This window comes from Solenopsis invicta, chromosome 7 (assembly GCF_016802725.1).
Source record: "Solenopsis invicta isolate M01_SB chromosome 7, UNIL_Sinv_3.0, whole genome shotgun sequence".
NCBI classification, from domain to species: domain Eukaryota; kingdom Metazoa; phylum Arthropoda; class Insecta; order Hymenoptera; family Formicidae; genus Solenopsis; species Solenopsis invicta.
Window position 1 is genome coordinate 4,171,999 of NC_052670.1, and position 19,890 is coordinate 4,191,888.

The window sequence follows — 19,890 nt, forward strand, 5'->3', positions numbered from 1 at the left end:
CGTATTCACACTCGCACAAGCACGCACACGCATTATACATACCGACGCGCACGTACGCGTATTCATAAATTTGGCACTTATTACGCGATAAATTATGTACATGAATTTATTTCTAATCGGGAGTGAAGCACCTCTCGAGGATAGGTGATCATCGCCGAACGTCGATCGCATCGCAGGCGATCGACGCCGCGCGGATGTGCTTGAAAATGTTTATACAAATAACCGAAATGAAGATTTATACATTGAGCTATGTACACGTTGTCTCGCGGATCCTGCGCGCCGAATTTTCTCTCGTTTAATCGCTCGTAGAGGCGAAGCGTAGACGCAATCGAGATCGGGGGCAAATTCGGCGCGCGCGGTCGCGAATTAATATTAAAATTTATAAATCTTTCTCACTTTTTCTTTGAGCACCGAAAATGTTTTTATCCCATGCAATCCTTACGTAAACACTCGATACAATAATACATTAAAGTATAAGCAATAATACTTTCAACGTGTTTCACGATTCGCGCGTCGCATATACGGGCAGTGTCTGTACGCCGGATATTTGCCTTTGGCAAGTATCGTCGCGGAATCGCGCCCTTTGCGGAATTCGAGTCGATGCGGATTAGTCCCCTTGCAAAAACGTTCAAGTTCGTTGTTCCGTATTTTACGGGCTTCCGTTCTCACTGATTTCCCCTTTGAAGAACCTGCCGACAACGGTCCTCCTCTTTCGTCGATTTATCCTAATGAATCTCTTTATCTTGATATGATTTATTCAAGCTGATTTATTAATATTCAATTGTAATTAACAACGCATTCAAAGTTCTCCAATTAATATTACACTTTGTACCCAAAATTAATGATTTACTCAAGATCTTTACGCACTATTGCGCGAAAGCATCGACGAACATTTAATAAATATCGATAAGATGTTCTTTCTGTTAATGGGTAATTTAATTTTACGTCACGATATTTATGTGGGTCATAATCGCCTAATTTGTTTGAGTCACACAAGCGAGACCCGCAACTCAAGTAGAAACGATCTACGTAAAATACAACACACAGCCCCCAGATTTACATAGGAAAACACGCGGCGCGTGATACATAGGGGAGATTACGTTTTCTAAACTGCTGATAATCATCGCGCACGTCCGTTATCTCGCATACCTATAGACAGATCGATATTACGGTCGGTTAACATTTCGACCAAATCGTCCCGTGTACACATGCACGTATCTCTTGTTTTGTAGTACATGAAATTTACGCGAAAACCCGAGACAGAGCATCGAGAGTGGCTGAATTCTCTGCTCTTTAAAATCCGAAACACTTTGGTAGCAACGCTGCCACTGAACTTGTCGGTGCAACGACAAGTTACCTTGGAGGGACGACTGCGTAGGAAAGTCCGAAATTCGTCTTCGTCCGCACTTTCCGCGCTTCACCAAGACCACGATTAATTGGCATTTCCGCGCGGCATTCAACAAGGTAGTCTCGCGCTCGGCGCGTCGCGCCGTGGTGACGGCGCAATAATACTACCGCGTATCAGTATGCGATTTAATATCCACGACAAAGTACCGAGTGCCGCGAAATTTATAGCGGCATTTCCCGATAGTTGTCCGAACGGAATGACTGGGCCGACCAATTTTGTCGTACCAATCTGGCGATTATGAGGCGCCGCGGGTCGTAAAAGTGTGGACCACGGCCGCCGGGCGGCCCGCGCCTCGTGATTCAGGACAATAGGTGCCCGTCCCAGGGGGGTAGACGAAGGGGATGAGAGAAACGGGAACGCGACGCTAAATCGGGGGTCGGACAATGTTTGGCCGGCTAGGTGGTGCGCGCGGCGCGATAACCGGCAATACTTTCGCGGCCGTCATCCCATTATGAATGGGCCGTGTTAAACGAGGCGGGAAAAGCTCGCAAGTACATCGCAAAGTGATGATACAGGCTGTGTATAACAGGATCCCCTGTATATATATAACAACGCCTCGTTTCTCTCTCTCTCTCTCTCTCTCGCTCTCTCTATCTCTCTCTTGCCCTTTCCGCTTCGCCCCCTCTCGCGCTCGCCCTCTCTCTCTCTTTCACGCGACGTAACTAGCTTCCCCCGTTATTTCTCGCGCTCTCCCTGTTGCACCTGCGGTATTCTACGGTTTCACGTGCGTTGCAAGAGCGCGCGCGTTGAAGCAGCACTCTCGCTTGTGTCGCGTGGAAAATAAACACGCACGCGAAAACGGTGCACAGATAAAGATCCAGTTTAGGGGTGGGATGTTACCCGTAAGAGCGAACGATTCGCACGTGTCATCATTGTTCTATCGTTCTATCTGTTTGATGATGTACTGAAAATATCCAAATTTTGCCATGCAATAATTTAAAATAAACTTTTGTTAGCGAGAAAGTCGTTGAGACGATACGTCTTACAGATTGAACTTGTAATTATTGATTGTTACGTAGGGTCACTGCACCAGTCAACGAACAAACATAAAGTAACTTCATACAATTACATTTTCAAATAAAAAAATTATATTTTAATAAAATCTCCACGAAAATTAGATTTCAACAATATCAATTAATTGTGCGGTTTATTATTTTGAAGTCTTATTATTTTAATAGTTTTTCCAAACAGTCATTTATTGGCGACTGTTCAGCGACTGAACAGCAACGATCCTATTATAATAAACTTGAGAATACATGTTAATTCAGTTAGCAAAAAGCGATATTTTCAAAAATTAACGCAAGACTTATTCGCGTGAAATCAACATAAACTTCGGGAGATCTTGTACAACGTCTCGGTGAAAAGGAAGACTAAACAAAAGGGGAGTGAAATGCAACAGATTGCGTTCGTTTAAGGGACAACACTTTGGTGCCTTCACCCTATTACGAATGGCTTGCATTAAATGAGGCGGTGAGAGAGCCCGGCAACTACACGGCAAAGCGAAGACGCGCGCCGCGTGTAACAGGATTTTCTATTTCGTCCCCCCCTTTCGCGCGCACCCTCCTCTCCGTTATCTCAGTGTTATTCTATGATTTTGCGTGCATTGTGCTCGTTGGGTGGGGAGTAACATTGCGAAAATACGTCACGCGCCTTATACGTTGTAGATAAAAAAAAAAAAATTCAGCCTGGCAACCAATTTCACGTAGCGGCGTCGTATCACACAACCGGCGCACGTCAGCAAATTTAAGGGGCGTCTGAATCGTAAGAAATTCGGTATAACCGGTCGGGAAAACGCTACCGTATCTCGTAGCAATCACGTGAACACAATAACGTGATATCATGATACGGTCCAGTATATAGTCCAGCAAATGATCAATAAATCTATGCTTACACATTTATGACACATATAAAAACATATATAAAACTAACGTTTCTAAAAAAAAAATAAAAAAAAATAAAAATAAAAAAGCACGTAAGAATAGGTCCCTGAGAATATTTATATTTATGCATTAATCCTCCAGCGGCGTATTTGCAACGTTCACACGTAAATTTGCATTCTTATGAATATGTCAGTGAATAGTTTAATTACATTTAAAAATAGGAACATGGAAATATATGTGGCATTAATTACAAAAATATAGTGCTTTTTATTACTAAAGGGACTAGACATGAAAAGATCAAAATAAAAAAAAAATAAAAAAAAATAAAATCGATAGATTTTTTTATTTACAAGCTGTTTTTGAGTGAAATAAAACAAAAGTTTTAATGTCAACAAGACAATGCGACCACTAAAAGGTTAATATTTAAATAACGTTGGCGAGAACTGTTAGTAAAGTGGAATAGATTAAACCGATGTATGTATGATGTAAATGCTGGTAAAATCTATCTGGCTTACTGAGTTGTTATTCTCGTCACTTATAAAATATCTTACACACGCGAATTTTGTGGGTTCGCGCGAACTAGCAACACTTACAGTCAAATTTTCTGATAATAGCTTCGATAATACAGACAAACTTTCGCGTCGGCACAGTTAATCGTTCTCGAATCGTGATCGCTTTTCACGCGGAAAATTGCACTTCCGCGCGACGAACGGAGCCGTTAAAGCAGGAACAAAAGAAAATGAAAACAAAATACCAGCAGATTGAATTCATTCGGAGACAATACTTAGGCGGTCGTAACCCGTTACGGACGGATCGTAGTAAACTGGGCGTGAAATGCTTTGAGAGTGCGGAGAATTGGAATTACATTTTATCGCAGCTACGCAAATCGATATAGAGAACGTCAATCTACTGAAAATAAATATCGCTAAAGTATGAATAGATGTTGTTTTATATATACATATATGTCTAATGTCACAAACGCGATTCGTGTTGTCCGAATTTCGATATCGCGGCGCGAATACATCGGGATAAAAATGGGGGAGAGGGAGGAGTAAATGGCGCGAAGAGAGTTTTCGCTGAGCGGAACAAATATTGCAAGACGCGCGCGAGTCGTCACGGCAGAAATTACAACGTAAAGGTACTTTTACGTAATGCAGAATAAATGTTTTCGTTGGGACGAAAGGTAAATCTTCGCGGTCGCATTCGGGCAATATCGCAGGGGACGAGCTTTTCTCATGGAAATATAATACATTCCACGTTGTCGCATGTTGGATACGACGACAATCGTTTAAGCTACATTAATAGTGCCCGACGGAAGCACTGTGCATTGTGGTGAATACAACGGAGATGTTTAAAATAGCTTTAACATCCCAACAAGCAGCTGATACGTCGAAAAATTGTAACAGCGTATCAACAACGGATATGATAACGATGGTTAGGCCGGTGATTCGATAATGGTGATATGTAGTCGATAGAAAATTAATGGTGTTTAACTTTTCGATGCGCGCAATTAATCCTGCGACAAGATATTATTTGCGTTAAAGCTTGTGAGTTTTGAATATCGTTAATACGTTACGTAAATCATTTCTCTCCCGAGTGATTCGAGAATTAAAAATACCTGATGCTAATGCCGCGGTATATTAAACCCATTTGTGAACATTACTTTTCTTCGCCATTGCATAATTGCGTAATAAGGAGGATACGAAGTACATCGTAAAGTCCAACATTCGCTATTACCTTTCTTCGTTCGCTCTTTGTTCTAACAGGAAAATGTACGCGGAATAAGCTCTACATTAAGGAAAATAGATTCTAATGTCTATAATTAAAGGGAAATTAGGACATCACGAAAAAACGTGATTACATATAGAATATATGGGATATAAATTCTGGTATAGAGAGAACAGAATTAATTTAGTTTTATAAGCTCAAAAAAATTGATAAGAATTAATGTCTAATTTTTTGCTGTACGACATGATCACAATATAACAAAAATAGAAGTAAAATTTAAAAATACATTAAAACAGACGTGCGCGCAGAAATCCAGAAATCAATATTTAAATTCTGCTTGAAAAAATATCAAAGTTGATGTTCTTATTTAAACTTATTATTTCGAAATTCTACAAATACATCCAATTTCAATTAATATTATTCGAATAACAATTTCTCGTTTTAATTTGCATTATAGAATCAGTGCTTTATCGTTATTTATGAAAATGTAACTGCAATATTATTAACAGTATTAAAAGAAATATCTTAAAATATTTAAAAAATATATAAAAAATTTTTAATAAAAATAAATACGTGTTTATTAAAAATTTCTTTAATTAGAAATAGTTAGCATTATTTTTCAGTTTATTTCAACAAAGTTTAAATAATGTAATTAGAAATGTAATTAGAATTCTAATTATTTCTAACGTAAAATTGTGAAAAGTTAATTAAATTGTAACGGATGGAAATATTGTAAGAAGTTACAACCTTAATATATTAATTTTTGCTCAAATCTTGGGTAAGTTGATTCAATATATTTTTATTCCATATACTTCTGAAAATTTATAACGTTATATTCACATTGTACTTTTCTTGGAATTTATTTTGGATAAATACGTGTTTCGATCAAGAAACGTTTCAGAATTGCAAGTATAATTAAATATTGCAACGCAAGATAATGCATCGATATTTTATGCGTAGAAATATCCTGATGCGTCTTTTTTGCATAAAACGATTTCATGTATATTTCAAATTCTTTGGAACGGTTTTGATCAAGTACGGTAGGCTCTTTAGAGAAAAATTCGTATACACAGCAGCTTTTAGAAAATGATCTCACAGACCCGGGATTTTATTGCTGTCCTCTCTTGAACGAGCGAGGCTCCTTACAGGAACGTCTTTTTACTGTTGCTATAATGAATACGGACATAAATTTCCGAACGATACGGATGGCGTACCAAGCTTTCCGATTTAATACTTAACAGCCTCATAAAATGTACCTCGCTTTAAATTTGAGCAAACCTCCATAACGCAAATGCAAGCTGGTCTGAGATTCGAGGACGTTGCTTTTCTATAAAACAAGATATTGATTTATACCATTTCTAATTATAAATAGGACGTATATAGTATATAATAAAAAAATAAATAAATAAATAAGACAGATATATACATAATTTATAAATGAGACACAAGTACAAAAAAAAGTATGTATCGATAAAAAAGACGTAAGAAAATAAAGTTTTATTTACAAACGCAATCTTTGAGAGCATTCATTAATTGGAACTTTTTAAATAACATATACGTCCCAAAAGAAAATTATTAACGCAATACGTGATTGAATTAGGTACGATAACATACGTAAACCGTCAGTCGACGATTTATCTTTCATAAAAAATAAATAAATGTGCAGTAAAGACATCACCTTTTAACGGCAATTAACTTTTAACACGCTGAAAAAGTAAAATCCCGATGGAATACATCCGCGACGTGGAGCGAACACGCGGACACGCGACTCACTAACGCAGGATGGATTGTTCGCGTTGCGATTTGTTCGTGGGAAAAAAAAATCCTGTTTAACCATATCCAACCTTGCGACGAATCGCACGGGTATGCGCATCGGGATTGTCGTTTCGCGAACCGTAATATACCGCTCCAAAAACGTGTCATTCGGAATGCATACACGATGCTCGATTGTTGACAATCGACGTGGAGAACGAAAAACCGTTATATTTTCTGCTAATTAATCAATACCGTGCCCTCACGATTAATTCAGTTATTTATCTAGAGATGAGCATTTCAAACTAATACGATATTGAAACTTTAAATACTTTGAATAATATATCTTCGCTAAGGTTTGCCATTACGTTTTAGTAATGACCTGAATTCAAATTTCTTTTGAACATCATAAATCTTTAACGCATAAATCCGTATATTTGAAATGAAGAACTGAATATTACTTAAATGTCACGCGGCTAATCATAACCATTAATTATTTAATTCGAAGTCGATTTATTTTCCAAACTCCAACTTGACATTTAAATGCCAATTAAACCAAGAACTAATTTCTTGAACATTTTGGAATTGGAATTTTGGAACTTTACATCTCTCTCGACAGTGCTAACAATTCAGCAGGTGCTCGATCAATATTATCCTACAAAACGATCACTTGCAAACCACGGATCTCAAACTCAAGTTTCATTGGTATCTGGACAGATCTATCCCTGGGGACGCGTCCCTTCTGCAGACCGCGATCGCCACCACCGCGTAATGCGTCGCGCGCGCGCGTATCGTCCACGATATACAAATATACAATGCATTGGGCCATATATATATATATATATATATATATATATATATATATATATATATACCTGTGTGCGATACATAATCGCAGAGTGCGTACATAGGCGGGAGGAGAAGCGCCGCGCGTGTGCGCGAGTGTAACGACGTCACCGAGCAGTATCTCTGTTACGCCTGGATTGCCGTGGACTGTGGCCGCGCTCACGCATCGCTTAACATAATCCCCCATTCGACCGGGACTACATAGATTACGGAATGATACCTCCGACGGGCGCTGTACAATTATATCGGCGCGATATTGTATATTCCGGCGTCGCGATGCACGCGAGTTTCGCGCCACGCGCGCGTGCATTTCCGGAGAGGAATCGCGGGAATGGTAAAGGGATGGTCAAGATGTTTCGAAATCCAGATAATCCAGAAGCGAAATCCAGACGGTTCTGTTACCGGGGCGAGAAAAGGGGGGAGGGGCGGAAAATGGAGGGGCTGTTGTCGAGAGAGAAAGATCGGAATGTGTCAATGGCCTCCGTTCATACTTTCAAACCAGATCGATGGCCCATTCGACAATGAGGGCCATATTGCTACAGCAATTTCCCAAGGAAAGAAAATATGCCGTCGCGCCGCTCACATTTATTATCAGGAGAAAATGCCTTTTTTATCTTGGGAATTAAGCGTCAGGAACGCGAACCCAGTATTCTGTTAAAATACCATCGGGATCGTGCAGCCTCGCGATTCACATTCCGTTTTTCCGTGAAGGCATTCGTCGGTCGTATACACAGCCGGAGTCTTTTTTTTTAGTTTGAAATTAACACGAAATTTCCCAGCCAAATAATATTCGTCATATATATTAATCTTATTTTAAAGCTTATTATGTTCCATTTAAATGTGAATTAAATGTAATTAGTAGCTTCTGTTCGGAAAATATCGCAATTTCTAACTCCCTCATAATTGTTACACGAAAAAAAATTTGCTATACGCAATCAAAATTTAACTGAAACGTTTTAAATAAAAAAAACTGGAATTTTAAATGGCTCTAGCATAAAACAGCTACTAATGATAACTGGAATAACAATTAGCGTAAAGTACCGGAAGAACGTTGAGGTTTTGATATGTACAATGGTGCGTGTAAAGAGTAATGAATGAGAAAAGCGGAAGGCAAATTAACTGCCGCGCGGAGACTTCCGGCCAGAGAGAAATGCTATTGCGCTTCACATGTTCGTTTCTTTGTACATAACGTAATTCAATTTTACACCCGTATTAATTTAATTCCTTATTGTTGCTGCGATAGAAACCGTGTGCCTCGAGCGCGATTGTAATTGCATGAAACGATTCTTTTGTATCTATGATGATCGAAATCGTCTCGTTAACGAGTATATGGCATCCAAATGAGACTTATAATTCTTGCATAAGCAAGAAGAATCATATAAATCGCGACTTGTGATTTCAACCTCTTCGAATCTGTACACGCGAGAGTTATCTTACGCTATAATTTTTAATCCGAATCAGTTCTGTGCGTAGCATCCGTATTAAGCGGCGGCAGTGGAAATCGTTACAGGTAACATCGATATTGAGAGCGGAAGAATTTTGCAGAACATTTAATTGGCGAATAATAATGTCCCGAAGTACGATAATTAAAAATTGCCACCAACGTTTTAACAGCAAAATATATATATGTACATATATATACATATATAGATACCCTTAATTAAACGAGGAACACTTTTAATGAATATAGAGTATTCGTAAATTTTCACGAGGCAATAATATGTCGTCACGATGGATCGGATATACGAAGTTGATATAAATTTTATCGGACAATAATGTGCCCCCTGATCTGCAATAAATTTAATTTTGGTCCATATAACTGACAACACATATGCGCGCAATAAAATTCGTACAAAAGGAGCGCCCTGTTTCTTGTCATCTGTGTGACAAAAGTTCCACTTTCATAAAATGTCTGTGTGTTTTCAGGAATGCGCTGCAACGCGTGACACCTACATATTTATTTGCGCGCACGCAGCGCGATTGAGATACTTCTCAATCCTGACAAGGCATTTCACACCTCGTAATTCCACTACAATTTTATTAAAGTTTTTAATGAATTTTTGTCGAAGGCATGCGAGATTATACGCGATTTTTTTTCGGTCCACAAAAAATTCTCGATGACTCTTACGTCATTGTCGCGCTCGCTATTTCGAGGAGTCTGCAACCGCGCCCGCGTTTCATTTTTCACGTGCCGAGGCATTAATCAAATCCCCCCTTAGTTCTCTGGAGAGATGCTTGGACGCCTCTTCATTGCGTATAAACGTGTTGGTCTCTGCGTTGATTTATACGTAAATCTATACACGTTGAGAAAACGTACAATTTTGTTTGATTCAACTTTATTCTTCTTTATTATTTTCATATTACGGAACAACGATCCTTGAAATTAAAAAAAAAAAATTGTATTTATCTTGATTTTATTGGACACAGGCAATATCACGGATCTGTCGGAAACTTATTCTACGGCAAGTAATTAAACGATCTCCGTGATTTTCGAATCATATCACATGCGACATGCCTATTATATGTACTGTACATCGCGTTAATTATAAAAGAAAAGTATTTCGTGGAATCGCAAAAGATAATGACATTATATAACTCAACAAGTAAAATTTACTCGAATATTATATCATCTTTGTTTAAAATTATCTCAAATACTTTCAAATGTATCCACGCAGCCTGTCATGGTACATTAATATTTAGTTTATTGGTCGCGGCTTACCGATTAATATTATGTCGGTATCGTCCGCTCTTTCTAGCTGTCCATTTAAATTTTAAACCTTGTAGCTGAAAGCGGAGCACGGTGGCTTATCGATCCCCGCGTGTGAAAATGATTTTACAGAGAATTACACGACATCCGTAACGAAGAAGAGAACTTTATCGAGCACAGCCAGGATATTCCAGTGTATCCTCGGCGGGAGGATCATTTAATAAGAATAAAATTACGCGAAACTTCGCTGTCGCGGTAAAAATCTCTCGATCCGATTCGCGACGATCGACCATTCGATCGACGATTGGTGCATAAAACAAAATCGGAATCCATTTCAGATTGGAATAGATTAGTGTCTATCGGTCGTAAACCAGTTACCCGTTCGCGAGCACATTTCCTGTCCATCAGTGCTCCATAATCCATGCGCTCGACGCGGCTCCGCAAAAAAGCACGCTCACCGCGAAAGATACACGACGATATACTTTTAGGAACCATCGTTCCCCGTCTCCTCTCCTCGTGTCGCGGAACGTTCACTACCCTTTCCTCGGGTGAACGGCGCGACGGTGGTTCTTTTCCGGCGACGGACGTCTTAATTCGCTGTCTGCGGTACGTAGGGGGGCATGTAGGGCCCCGTGAGAATGTACTGCACCGCCACGACCATCAACTGCGGCGCACTCCATCTGATGATGTATGCGCTTCCTGAAACAGAAATGCATTTCGCGTGTTACTCGCCGTTATGCACGAGGCTTCTACGTGCGCGAGTTTATATATACGGGGTGACCCAGGTGCGCCGCGGTTCCTTTTACATGAAATGTCTCTGATTAATGTGAAGCTCGTATTTTTTTTTAATTAGGCTCGTCGGTGCGACTGTGAGTACAAATTTACGAATTCTGACGAGTTGAGTTTCAGTGCTGTTTGGTTTAAAAGACATGGTTTTTGTAAAAAAAAGAAAAAAATAAATGAATAAAAATAAAATGAGAGAAAGAACTGTTCTCAAGTCGCCATGAAATTCATGGTACTGTGATAAGGGCATCTTGCGAAGACACCCTGTATATATTAGATGATCCACCTGAGGCTGCCACCATTCTTCTTCACGCAAAGAGGAAAGCGTTGGGTGGGTCCCTATGGAAATGCCGTTTCGACCGTTTAACGCTCTCGCTCGTACGTTTCTTTCCGCCTATCTACTTTAAATCGAGAGTCCCCCCGAGCTTTTTACGTCATTTTTCAAAACAGTGCCTTCTTTATTGCAATTTTCGTGTGACAGAAATGTTTCTGCTTTCCTTCGATTCAATTTGAATTTCTGATCAGGAACTCGCTACCCGCCGAATTGGGAATCGCCAATATTCTTTATCGATCGTTCCATTTTTGCCATACGGGGAGAGGGGGGGATTCAATATAACGACACCTTCAGAGATCTATAATTCTATGACTAAAAGATGACAAGAGGAATTTTTTAGTATATCGATACCACTTTCTAACATACTGACACGTACAGGAGGGTAAGAGTAGTACGGAATACTGAACACATAACAACGATAAAGTCAATATCTATTCCTTTATATTTTTTTTATATTATAATTCCCCCCTGACGTCAAAGATTTATAAAAAGCTCACGACAACGTACGCTGTATAAGTCGACGGAATTGAGGTAATGAAGAAATATTAAATTTTAGTGATACATCTCCGATACCAATATATATTTATACGTTACAATGAATCATTCATCTTTATTAGAGGCGTTATCGGGATGTTTTGTCGTAAAGTCATCTACCCTTACTTCTATTTTCAAAACCAACTGAACGAAAATGTCATCCGCGCAAACACATCATGCCGCGTACTTGCAAAATATGTTGGCTGTAGAATACGTCGGTGTCACTCGCCGTGTACGATTTGCATATCTCTCTCTACATTCATTTACATGCTGAACGCACGAAAAGACTGTTCCTCGCTTCCCATAATATCATAATATTAACGCTTCGTGTAACATTTTAACGCGATTCGAAAAGCGTATATAACAACCGTATCGCGGGATCGGTTGGGAACGCGCACCGTAAAATATTTTCAAGACGATGCCTGAATCTACGACGTTAATTTCTACGGAGACTACGATCAGACTGTAAAATAACGAGCAATTGCGAAGGCGTACTATTAAGGTGGCGAATAATTTATACCGTGAACGCTCGGGAAATCAGTAGGGCGTCGCTAATAGCTCGCAGTTCCCGAGGGAGCTTACGATTAATCAGATTAATCAGCTCGATATGTGTCGATAATTAATCACACGCTACGTAGGATTAGATGTTTGGGTTAGATATTCTTAATGTATAGACCCCCTTAGATTGTTGAACATAGTAATCCGGACGTTCTTTTTTTCCCCAATGATTCTCGAAAATTTATCTTTCGGTAATTAATCTCTCTCTCTTTCTCCAAAGTGCATCACATGTTTTGCAAATAGGATGGGTCAAAGCATTGAAATCTCTTAAAGTGTATGGCACAAATACCGATCTTCAACCGCGTCCATACATCTCGTTTTAAAACCGTTACACTTGGTAAATTTGACTTACACCACTTGCAGAGTAAACGGCTCGCTTAATCTCTTTTTCCAGAATTCTGACCGTTTTACAAAGCTCGTTATCTCGGTAATTACGTGCGGCTGGGTTAAACGGCGGTTAGAAATTGGCCGTGCGAAACTTTAAATCCCGTTCAGAAATTTCACGGTCTATATTTTCGCAATACCTTTCGACCGGATCGACGCGCGTGTGCGAGTTCGTGAGAGAAAACTATATGCAGCTTGACTCTGCGCGTGCTACGAAAAGCGGCTGGGGTCGCGCGGCGCGCGGCATGCGGGGAAAAGAGGATGGCTGAAGGCTTCTGGATAAGCGAGAGAGACCGGAGTTTCTAGCGGAACTTTTCGTCCCAAAATCCCCCGGGTGTGTCTCGAGTGCCATCCCTGATCCTGGCCTCAGCCAAGCGAAACTACAGCGGAGAGATCTCTTTGCTTTTTCGATAGACATGCGCCATCGGGATGCACCGATGCGTTCGCCGGAATATTGCGCAACGCTCTGTCCCGGATTATCTGAGATGCTTTTCGAGTTCCAGACATAATTCTCGCGCGATTAATTGTGAAGAATCAGGACCTCCTGCGTGCGGCCTGTTTTCAGATTTAACGCTTCCATTGCATCGGGAAATATCTCTTAAATTAATTATAACTGCAAAAGAAACGAAGATGAGTTTTGTCGTTTGATCATCCCAAGTTTTACAAAGACAGAGACGTTCGCATGAATCAAATAATAACGAGGCGCTTGTAACAACACGAAATAAAGGTTATTATGTCAATAATTAAAGAAGATGTGCAAACGCGTAATTCGCGTACGGCCGATTTATCACACGACTTCACGTTCGATTCCAATTTTGGAGAATTGCTCCTGGTCAAATCAAATTTTACGACATGAAATCGTGGAGTACACACGCCGTATAAGTAAAGCAGCACATGACGCACAAAATGTATTTTATATCTGTCTCAGCTGTCTCTGCGCAATATCGACAAGAATTTTTTCCCAACTAGCGTTGCTTACGCATTTATTCGCAGGAGTGTCATATACCGTCATACATGTATCGCGTTCTCATTGTTATCACTCCCCCAAGTCAATAATAGTTCTCCGGAACAAGCTGTGCCGTGCGGATAATCTCAAATTGGCCACGAGGAAAAAAAAGGAAGGAACGGAAAAGCCGTGCGTCCCCCTTTACCCCGGAATGTTTCCATAAGATTTTATTTACGTTGCGGTCTCTGATTTATCGCCGATCCGGCCCACGCATTCGCGTTCGCGCTCCGCGCCACTATATTTCCCCGTACGAATCTGTACGGAAGTGTATGCCGGGAAATATATCGGTCGTTCCAGCGCGCCGTAGATGCAACAGGGGAGAGGGGATGGACGGAGGGTGCCGCCTGCAGGCTTCTATCGCGGACACAGGGCGGTATAACAGATTACTCCCTATCACGTCCAATATGTCAAGCCGCGCGGACGACGAGGAGTCAAGCATTATATTGCAAAATAAAATGGCATCCCCGTGCATACACGCAACGTGCCCGGCGTGAAATATCGTGGTGCACCGGTCAGGAACATGATGTGCGTATTATTGGCACTTCCGTCGAAGAATTATGTATTTTTTTTTTTTTTTTTTTTCATACGGCGACGCATCGTCAAGGGCAGAACAAGATACTGCGCGCAAATATCGCAACGCCGCCGTCGCCATCGATCGACCGTAACCAGTCGATATTTGGCGTGGTCTCGAAGATTCGACTGAATTCAAGGGCACACACGAGCGACGGTGAATTTTAACGCGGTGCGCGCGACATATTGACAGGTGTCGCGAGCTGAGCAAAGACATGGAATATCTTAAGCGATACGTTTTTGGATACATAAGACTGATCGGAGTGAAGTGTTGTCTTTCGGGCAATCGCTCAGTAAATTCGCTTGCCGATAAAGTGATACGTTCGCAGATCGAGAGACTGAACGGACAGACTTAGTGCATTAATCTAATATTAAAACGTAACGCTGCAAAACACTTCGACATTCGAGACAATATAATTGATTGTAAAATATATATTCGTGTAATAAATAAACGGCGGGCATGCAAGAGTTGTCAAAAGTATCGTTTTCCATTCGCCGAATAATGAAATATAGCCCTGTCATGGCTTAACGTCGACAATATTTATATTCATAGTGTTGCAAAACGCAACATTGTAGCACGAAAAGGTGAAATGTTTCCGTCTATAACGCCCTTTCGTCATTTCGCATCGTTAAGTTGGCGCGCGACGCGCCTTCGCACGTTGCCGCGTTATCATTTTTCTCGGCGCCGCCGCCGTCGGGCCATCAGCTTTAAGAGACGTGCCAGGGGCCGGTATAACGTTCGACGGGCGCGGAAATGAGGTCGAAGGGAATAAGGGGGTTATTGAGTTAGCGGTGTATATCGCGCGCTGAGAAGAGCTCCCCGTGAAGAGTGCTGTGATAGTCTCGTGGAATTTGCGACAGTTAAAGTTGTCGCCGACGTGGCCCATTTTCAGGACGGTTCGTATCCACACGGCGCGCATTCGCGAGAACTTGACGTACAGAAGGCTATAAAACGAAAAATTTTTATATCGGAAAAAAAATTCTATGCCCGAAGGCCCATCGATAGCGTGAAAAATGACTGTGAGAAAAATGACTGTGAGTGCCACTTACTCCGGGCACTTACGACGTTACACATTCGATTATTATTGACGTATGCCATACTTTTGACTGTTATTTATTCTCCTTTTGTTCGGGTTTTTTTTTTAAAAAGGTGCATTCACAGCTTCGAGCGATTCATCCGTGTAATTCAGCGTGTAATAAGCGAGTAAACAAGCCGTGGCGCGGCAACGGTGAATACAGAGCAATGACAATAAAATTAACAAACGGAAAACAGGCGGCATCAATTTTCAATTTAATCACGAGCCATTAAATTAATGTTGCTCGACGAGTAATGAAATAGCCCGAGGGACTGGGTCGGGTTTCGCGGAACTGTACTTTCGAGCGTTCGTCGAACGCGGATGAGACGAATTTACTCGTTGCAAATTAAGGCAGAGATAGGTTGGATGTTACGTGCAATCGACGATACACAGGAACGTCTTTGTCCTCCCGGATGCTCGAGATCAAGATATATTCGGCCTGCTTCTTCGTCTTTTCGCTTTTCCGCATCCCCTAAGGTGTCTTTAGTCTTTTCCCCGGGCGTGGCGTCGCGTTCCTCCTCACGTATCAACCGCGCATTCATTTATCAACCCGAAACCTTGTCGTCCCCTCTGTCCGCATGCGGGTGTGTACGTTTATATACTGCCGGGTCTAAAGGCGGCATTTGTATGTGGGCCGACTAAGCTCGACCCCGTGCACGCGGAGGTTAAGACCATTTGCGTCTTGGGAAATCGGAGTGAAGATACTCGACGGTTCTGTCGACTGACCCTTCTACAACGGGAACAAATTACCGGAAAGTAGAGCGGCGCGTCACTATTTTCGGCGTATCGCGTGAAAGGAGGATACATATATAACACTCTAACGATAATTGCTTGTAACAAATTACTTGTGTAAAAGAAATGAAAAAAAAATACTTGATGAATAAACTTAATAATATATATTAATTGAACAATAAATTTTGTAATGTTACTATTTCCGGCGTATCGCATGAAAGGAGGATACACATATAATACTTTAACGATAATTGCTTATAACAAATTAGCTGTGTAAAAGAAATGAAAAAAAAATACTTGATGAATAAACTTAATAATATATAGGTACTAATTGAACAATAAATTTTGTAACGTCACTATTTTCGGCGTATCGCATGAAAAGAGAATACATATATAACACTCTAATGATAATTGCTTATATCTAATTACGTGCGTAAAAGAAATTTTAAAAAAATACTTGAATAAATTTAATAATATGTACTCATTGAACAATAAATTTTGTAATGTCAATTGATATTTTACAATAATATTAATAATATTAACAGCGGGACAGCAGGAACACTTGAGAAGATTATAAAATATAGAGGAAAATTGTTAATCCATTTAGTGGTTGATCCATATTTTAAATGTATTATCGGTTTTTCGTTTATTGCAAATTTTTGTCCCGATTTTCATGCTACCGCAACGTTTCGACGTCCGCATTTTGCTTGTGGCCACTTTGCCTTTGCGCACGCAGGTAAATCCAATAATATCGTTACGTTTAATCCAATGTGACAGAAGCAATGTAACTAAATTTCGCCCAAAACAACGTCATGTAGCCTCGTTGAAAAAAAATATTGCTGCAAGAACGTGTGTGCCATACAGTCAGTGCGACTTCATTACGCGTGTGAGATGCCTTAGTGATGGGAGATTAGTTTTATGACATTTCGGGTATATAAGCGCAAACGATGTGATATATCCTGTGTGGCGTATAAGCGCTAACGCTGTCGGGATCACGGAGAGAACTGTACCTTAACAAATTTTATTCGTGATAATTTGCGACAAGGAAGACTAATATCTTGCACTTATGCGCTGGCCACACGTTCATTTATCACGCGCAACGCGACCGTATGAGTGACTAAGTGTGGCATTTGTACAGCATAAACGACCCATTATGATTAGATGAAAGAACAAATGTTTCTATCTGTTAAATGGCTATTCTTGGATGAACTTGAACCGTTCCATGTTATTCGAATAATTTGAATAATGCGGTGTATCAGAATATGTGAATAATGCGAATTGTAATATTTCGATATTTTTTCCTTAGGAATACTTTTAAAATATTTGTTCTTCCGTCAGAAGTGAGTTGCTCAAATTCGATATTCATGTCGTTTCTCGAATAGAATATATTTTTCGCTCATATTAGTTTACATTATAATCTTTTGTTATAAATTTGAGAAAAATTTAAATTTAATAAATCTAGATAATATCGTCAATTTTAAATTTTGCGGATATGAAAATAATGTACTTATTTTCTTAGTCTGCTCCTAGTGTGCCCTGAAGGGTCTGAAGACAGTATATTATATCGCGACTCGCGTCAATACAGATACATCGGATGAATAAAAAAATTTCTTCTTTTTCTCGGCTGCCCGCGCATTCTTCGCACGCAGTCGCGTGTCAAGAATCGGCAGACGACGCCGCTAAAACGTCAGAAGCCGGAAAATTTCACCGCAGCATTTTTTCGTTCTTGATCATCACTTTAAGGCCGAAAAAAAAAAAATCTTGCGGCGGGAAAACATTTTTCCGCCTTGTTGAGAGCAAACTGGGAAGGCAGAATGCGGTGGTGGGAAAGGAAAATGCAGACGAGCCAGGTAACGGGAGGAGGGTAAATCATCGTCGCATGTATGTTTCTACTCGCTCGCTTCACGCTGCGATTATTCACAAAGTGCACTTAGCTTGAGACGAACGAACGGACATGGAACGAGCAATCCTGCACTGTTGTACCACTTGACTGCCTCTAGAAGGCTAAACATCGAGGTACCATTTTCATGTGCAAGGCACGATGGTATAATGCGTATATACCTACACAGGGTGGTTGTTGAGTACTCTAAAATATTTTAAGTGGTGATTCCTCATACTAATTTAAGACGAAAGCTTCTCTCTGTTTCATATGCTCCGAAACGGCTTAGTTTCAAAGATACAGATATTTTAATGAAATTTTATGTAAGTTTGAAGGATTTGATAATCCGAATGGTTTTCGAAATTTTTGGGAAAAATCACACTTTTCCTTGAACTTGGTACCATAAATATTTTTTAAATTAAGCCATTTCAGACAGATGATCATACAAATTTTTTATCTTGAATTAGTGTGAAGAATCATCTTCTAAAATGTTTTTAGAGAACTTTAGTGACTACCCTGCATGCAGACTAAAAAAATCTTTTCTTGTTTCATTTTGATTTTTTACATTTATTATTTTATTTTTATTATTTTTTATTTATTTTTACGTAAATTCTAGAATTCTTCGCCGAGAAGAGACCTCCAATTTGATAAATGTTATTTTAAGACGTTACTTTAAAAATATCTAGGTTACACAAATTATGAAAAATTATATTTTTACAAGGAGAAATGCGTTACACAGTGAAAAGAGCTGAAATAAAAAGACAAATGTAAAACTCGCGATACACCGGTTTTGCTCGAGTAATTTTTTATAAAAATATCTCATAATAAATAAGCTTTCGCAGTTTACATCGAGATACGAATCGATGCCTCGACAACCTGAAGATACGTTTCATCTTCGCTGCACACTACCCTGATACGTGCTTACAAACTTGCGACGGCATGTAACAAAATTTGCTTCCTCGTTTCTTCGAGCGGACGACGACGCGGCTCGTTTGCCGTTACGCTCTCGTTGCCGTACCGCGTAATTCTTGTTTGATGCGGAAACGCGATCCTTCAACGAAGACCGCTTGAAACCGCTCGGTTGCGTCGTGCATTGCATACGCGCTGCGCAAATATGCAAGCGCATTATGACCGGTGATATCAGTGCGATACTATCAATCCTCTCCCTTCCTCTCTTCTTCTCTATCTTGTCTTTCTGCACTTCCTATCTCGTGCTCTCAGAATACCGCTCTTACTCGTTAGGAAATTCCGCTCATGAACAATGTAAAAGATACAAGAATAGCAGTGTGATGATGGAAAGAAGAATTGTTTTACAACCTACTTTAAAATCTGATTAATCTTTCGTTCTCAAATATAACGCTGGCATATTACCGAGCAGTTTTGGTTTAATAAAGCACTGATGCGCTCGATTAATTCTTAAATTGTACGTAATTTTGTTTTATCAACTTGTCGGCCGATACTCGCTATCGTCTCTCGCAATAGACAGTGATACGATATGGCGAGCCATCGGAAACTCTATAATTTTACGCATCGGCATCGAATTTCTTCATAGTGCTATCGCGTTTCTTGTAATAATTATTTAAATTTTACATTTTGCCCGTGTACTCCACACCTTCAAACATGATCGCGATGTAATATTTAGCGATTGAAATAACATGTTTGTAACATTTATGGTAATCATTATGACCATTTTATCACCTTTCAATGCTAACT

General features: G+C 40.0%; 1 protein-coding gene and 1 long non-coding RNA gene across 15 annotated transcripts in view; one reads left to right on the forward strand and one right to left on the reverse strand.

Annotated features, from left to right (window-relative positions):
* Nucleotides 1-19,890, forward strand: part of LOC105199947 — a 299,693-nt gene that overhangs the window by 80,607 nt on the left and 199,196 nt on the right. The gene's annotated exons all lie outside the window — the stretch shown is intronic.
* The window catches only part of LOC105199945 (lachesin), a 269,609-nt gene continuing 258,075 nt past the window's right edge, over nt 8,357-19,890 (reverse strand). For all 12 annotated transcript variants that reach the window (XM_039451646.1, XM_039451643.1, XM_039451645.1 and 9 more), the window contains one exon: nt 8,357-11,020. In XM_039451646.1, coding sequence (XP_039307580.1) covers nt 10,911-11,020 — 110 coding nt within the window. In that variant the 3' untranslated portion in view covers nt 8,357-10,910. The remainder of the gene's footprint in view (nt 11,021-19,890) is intronic.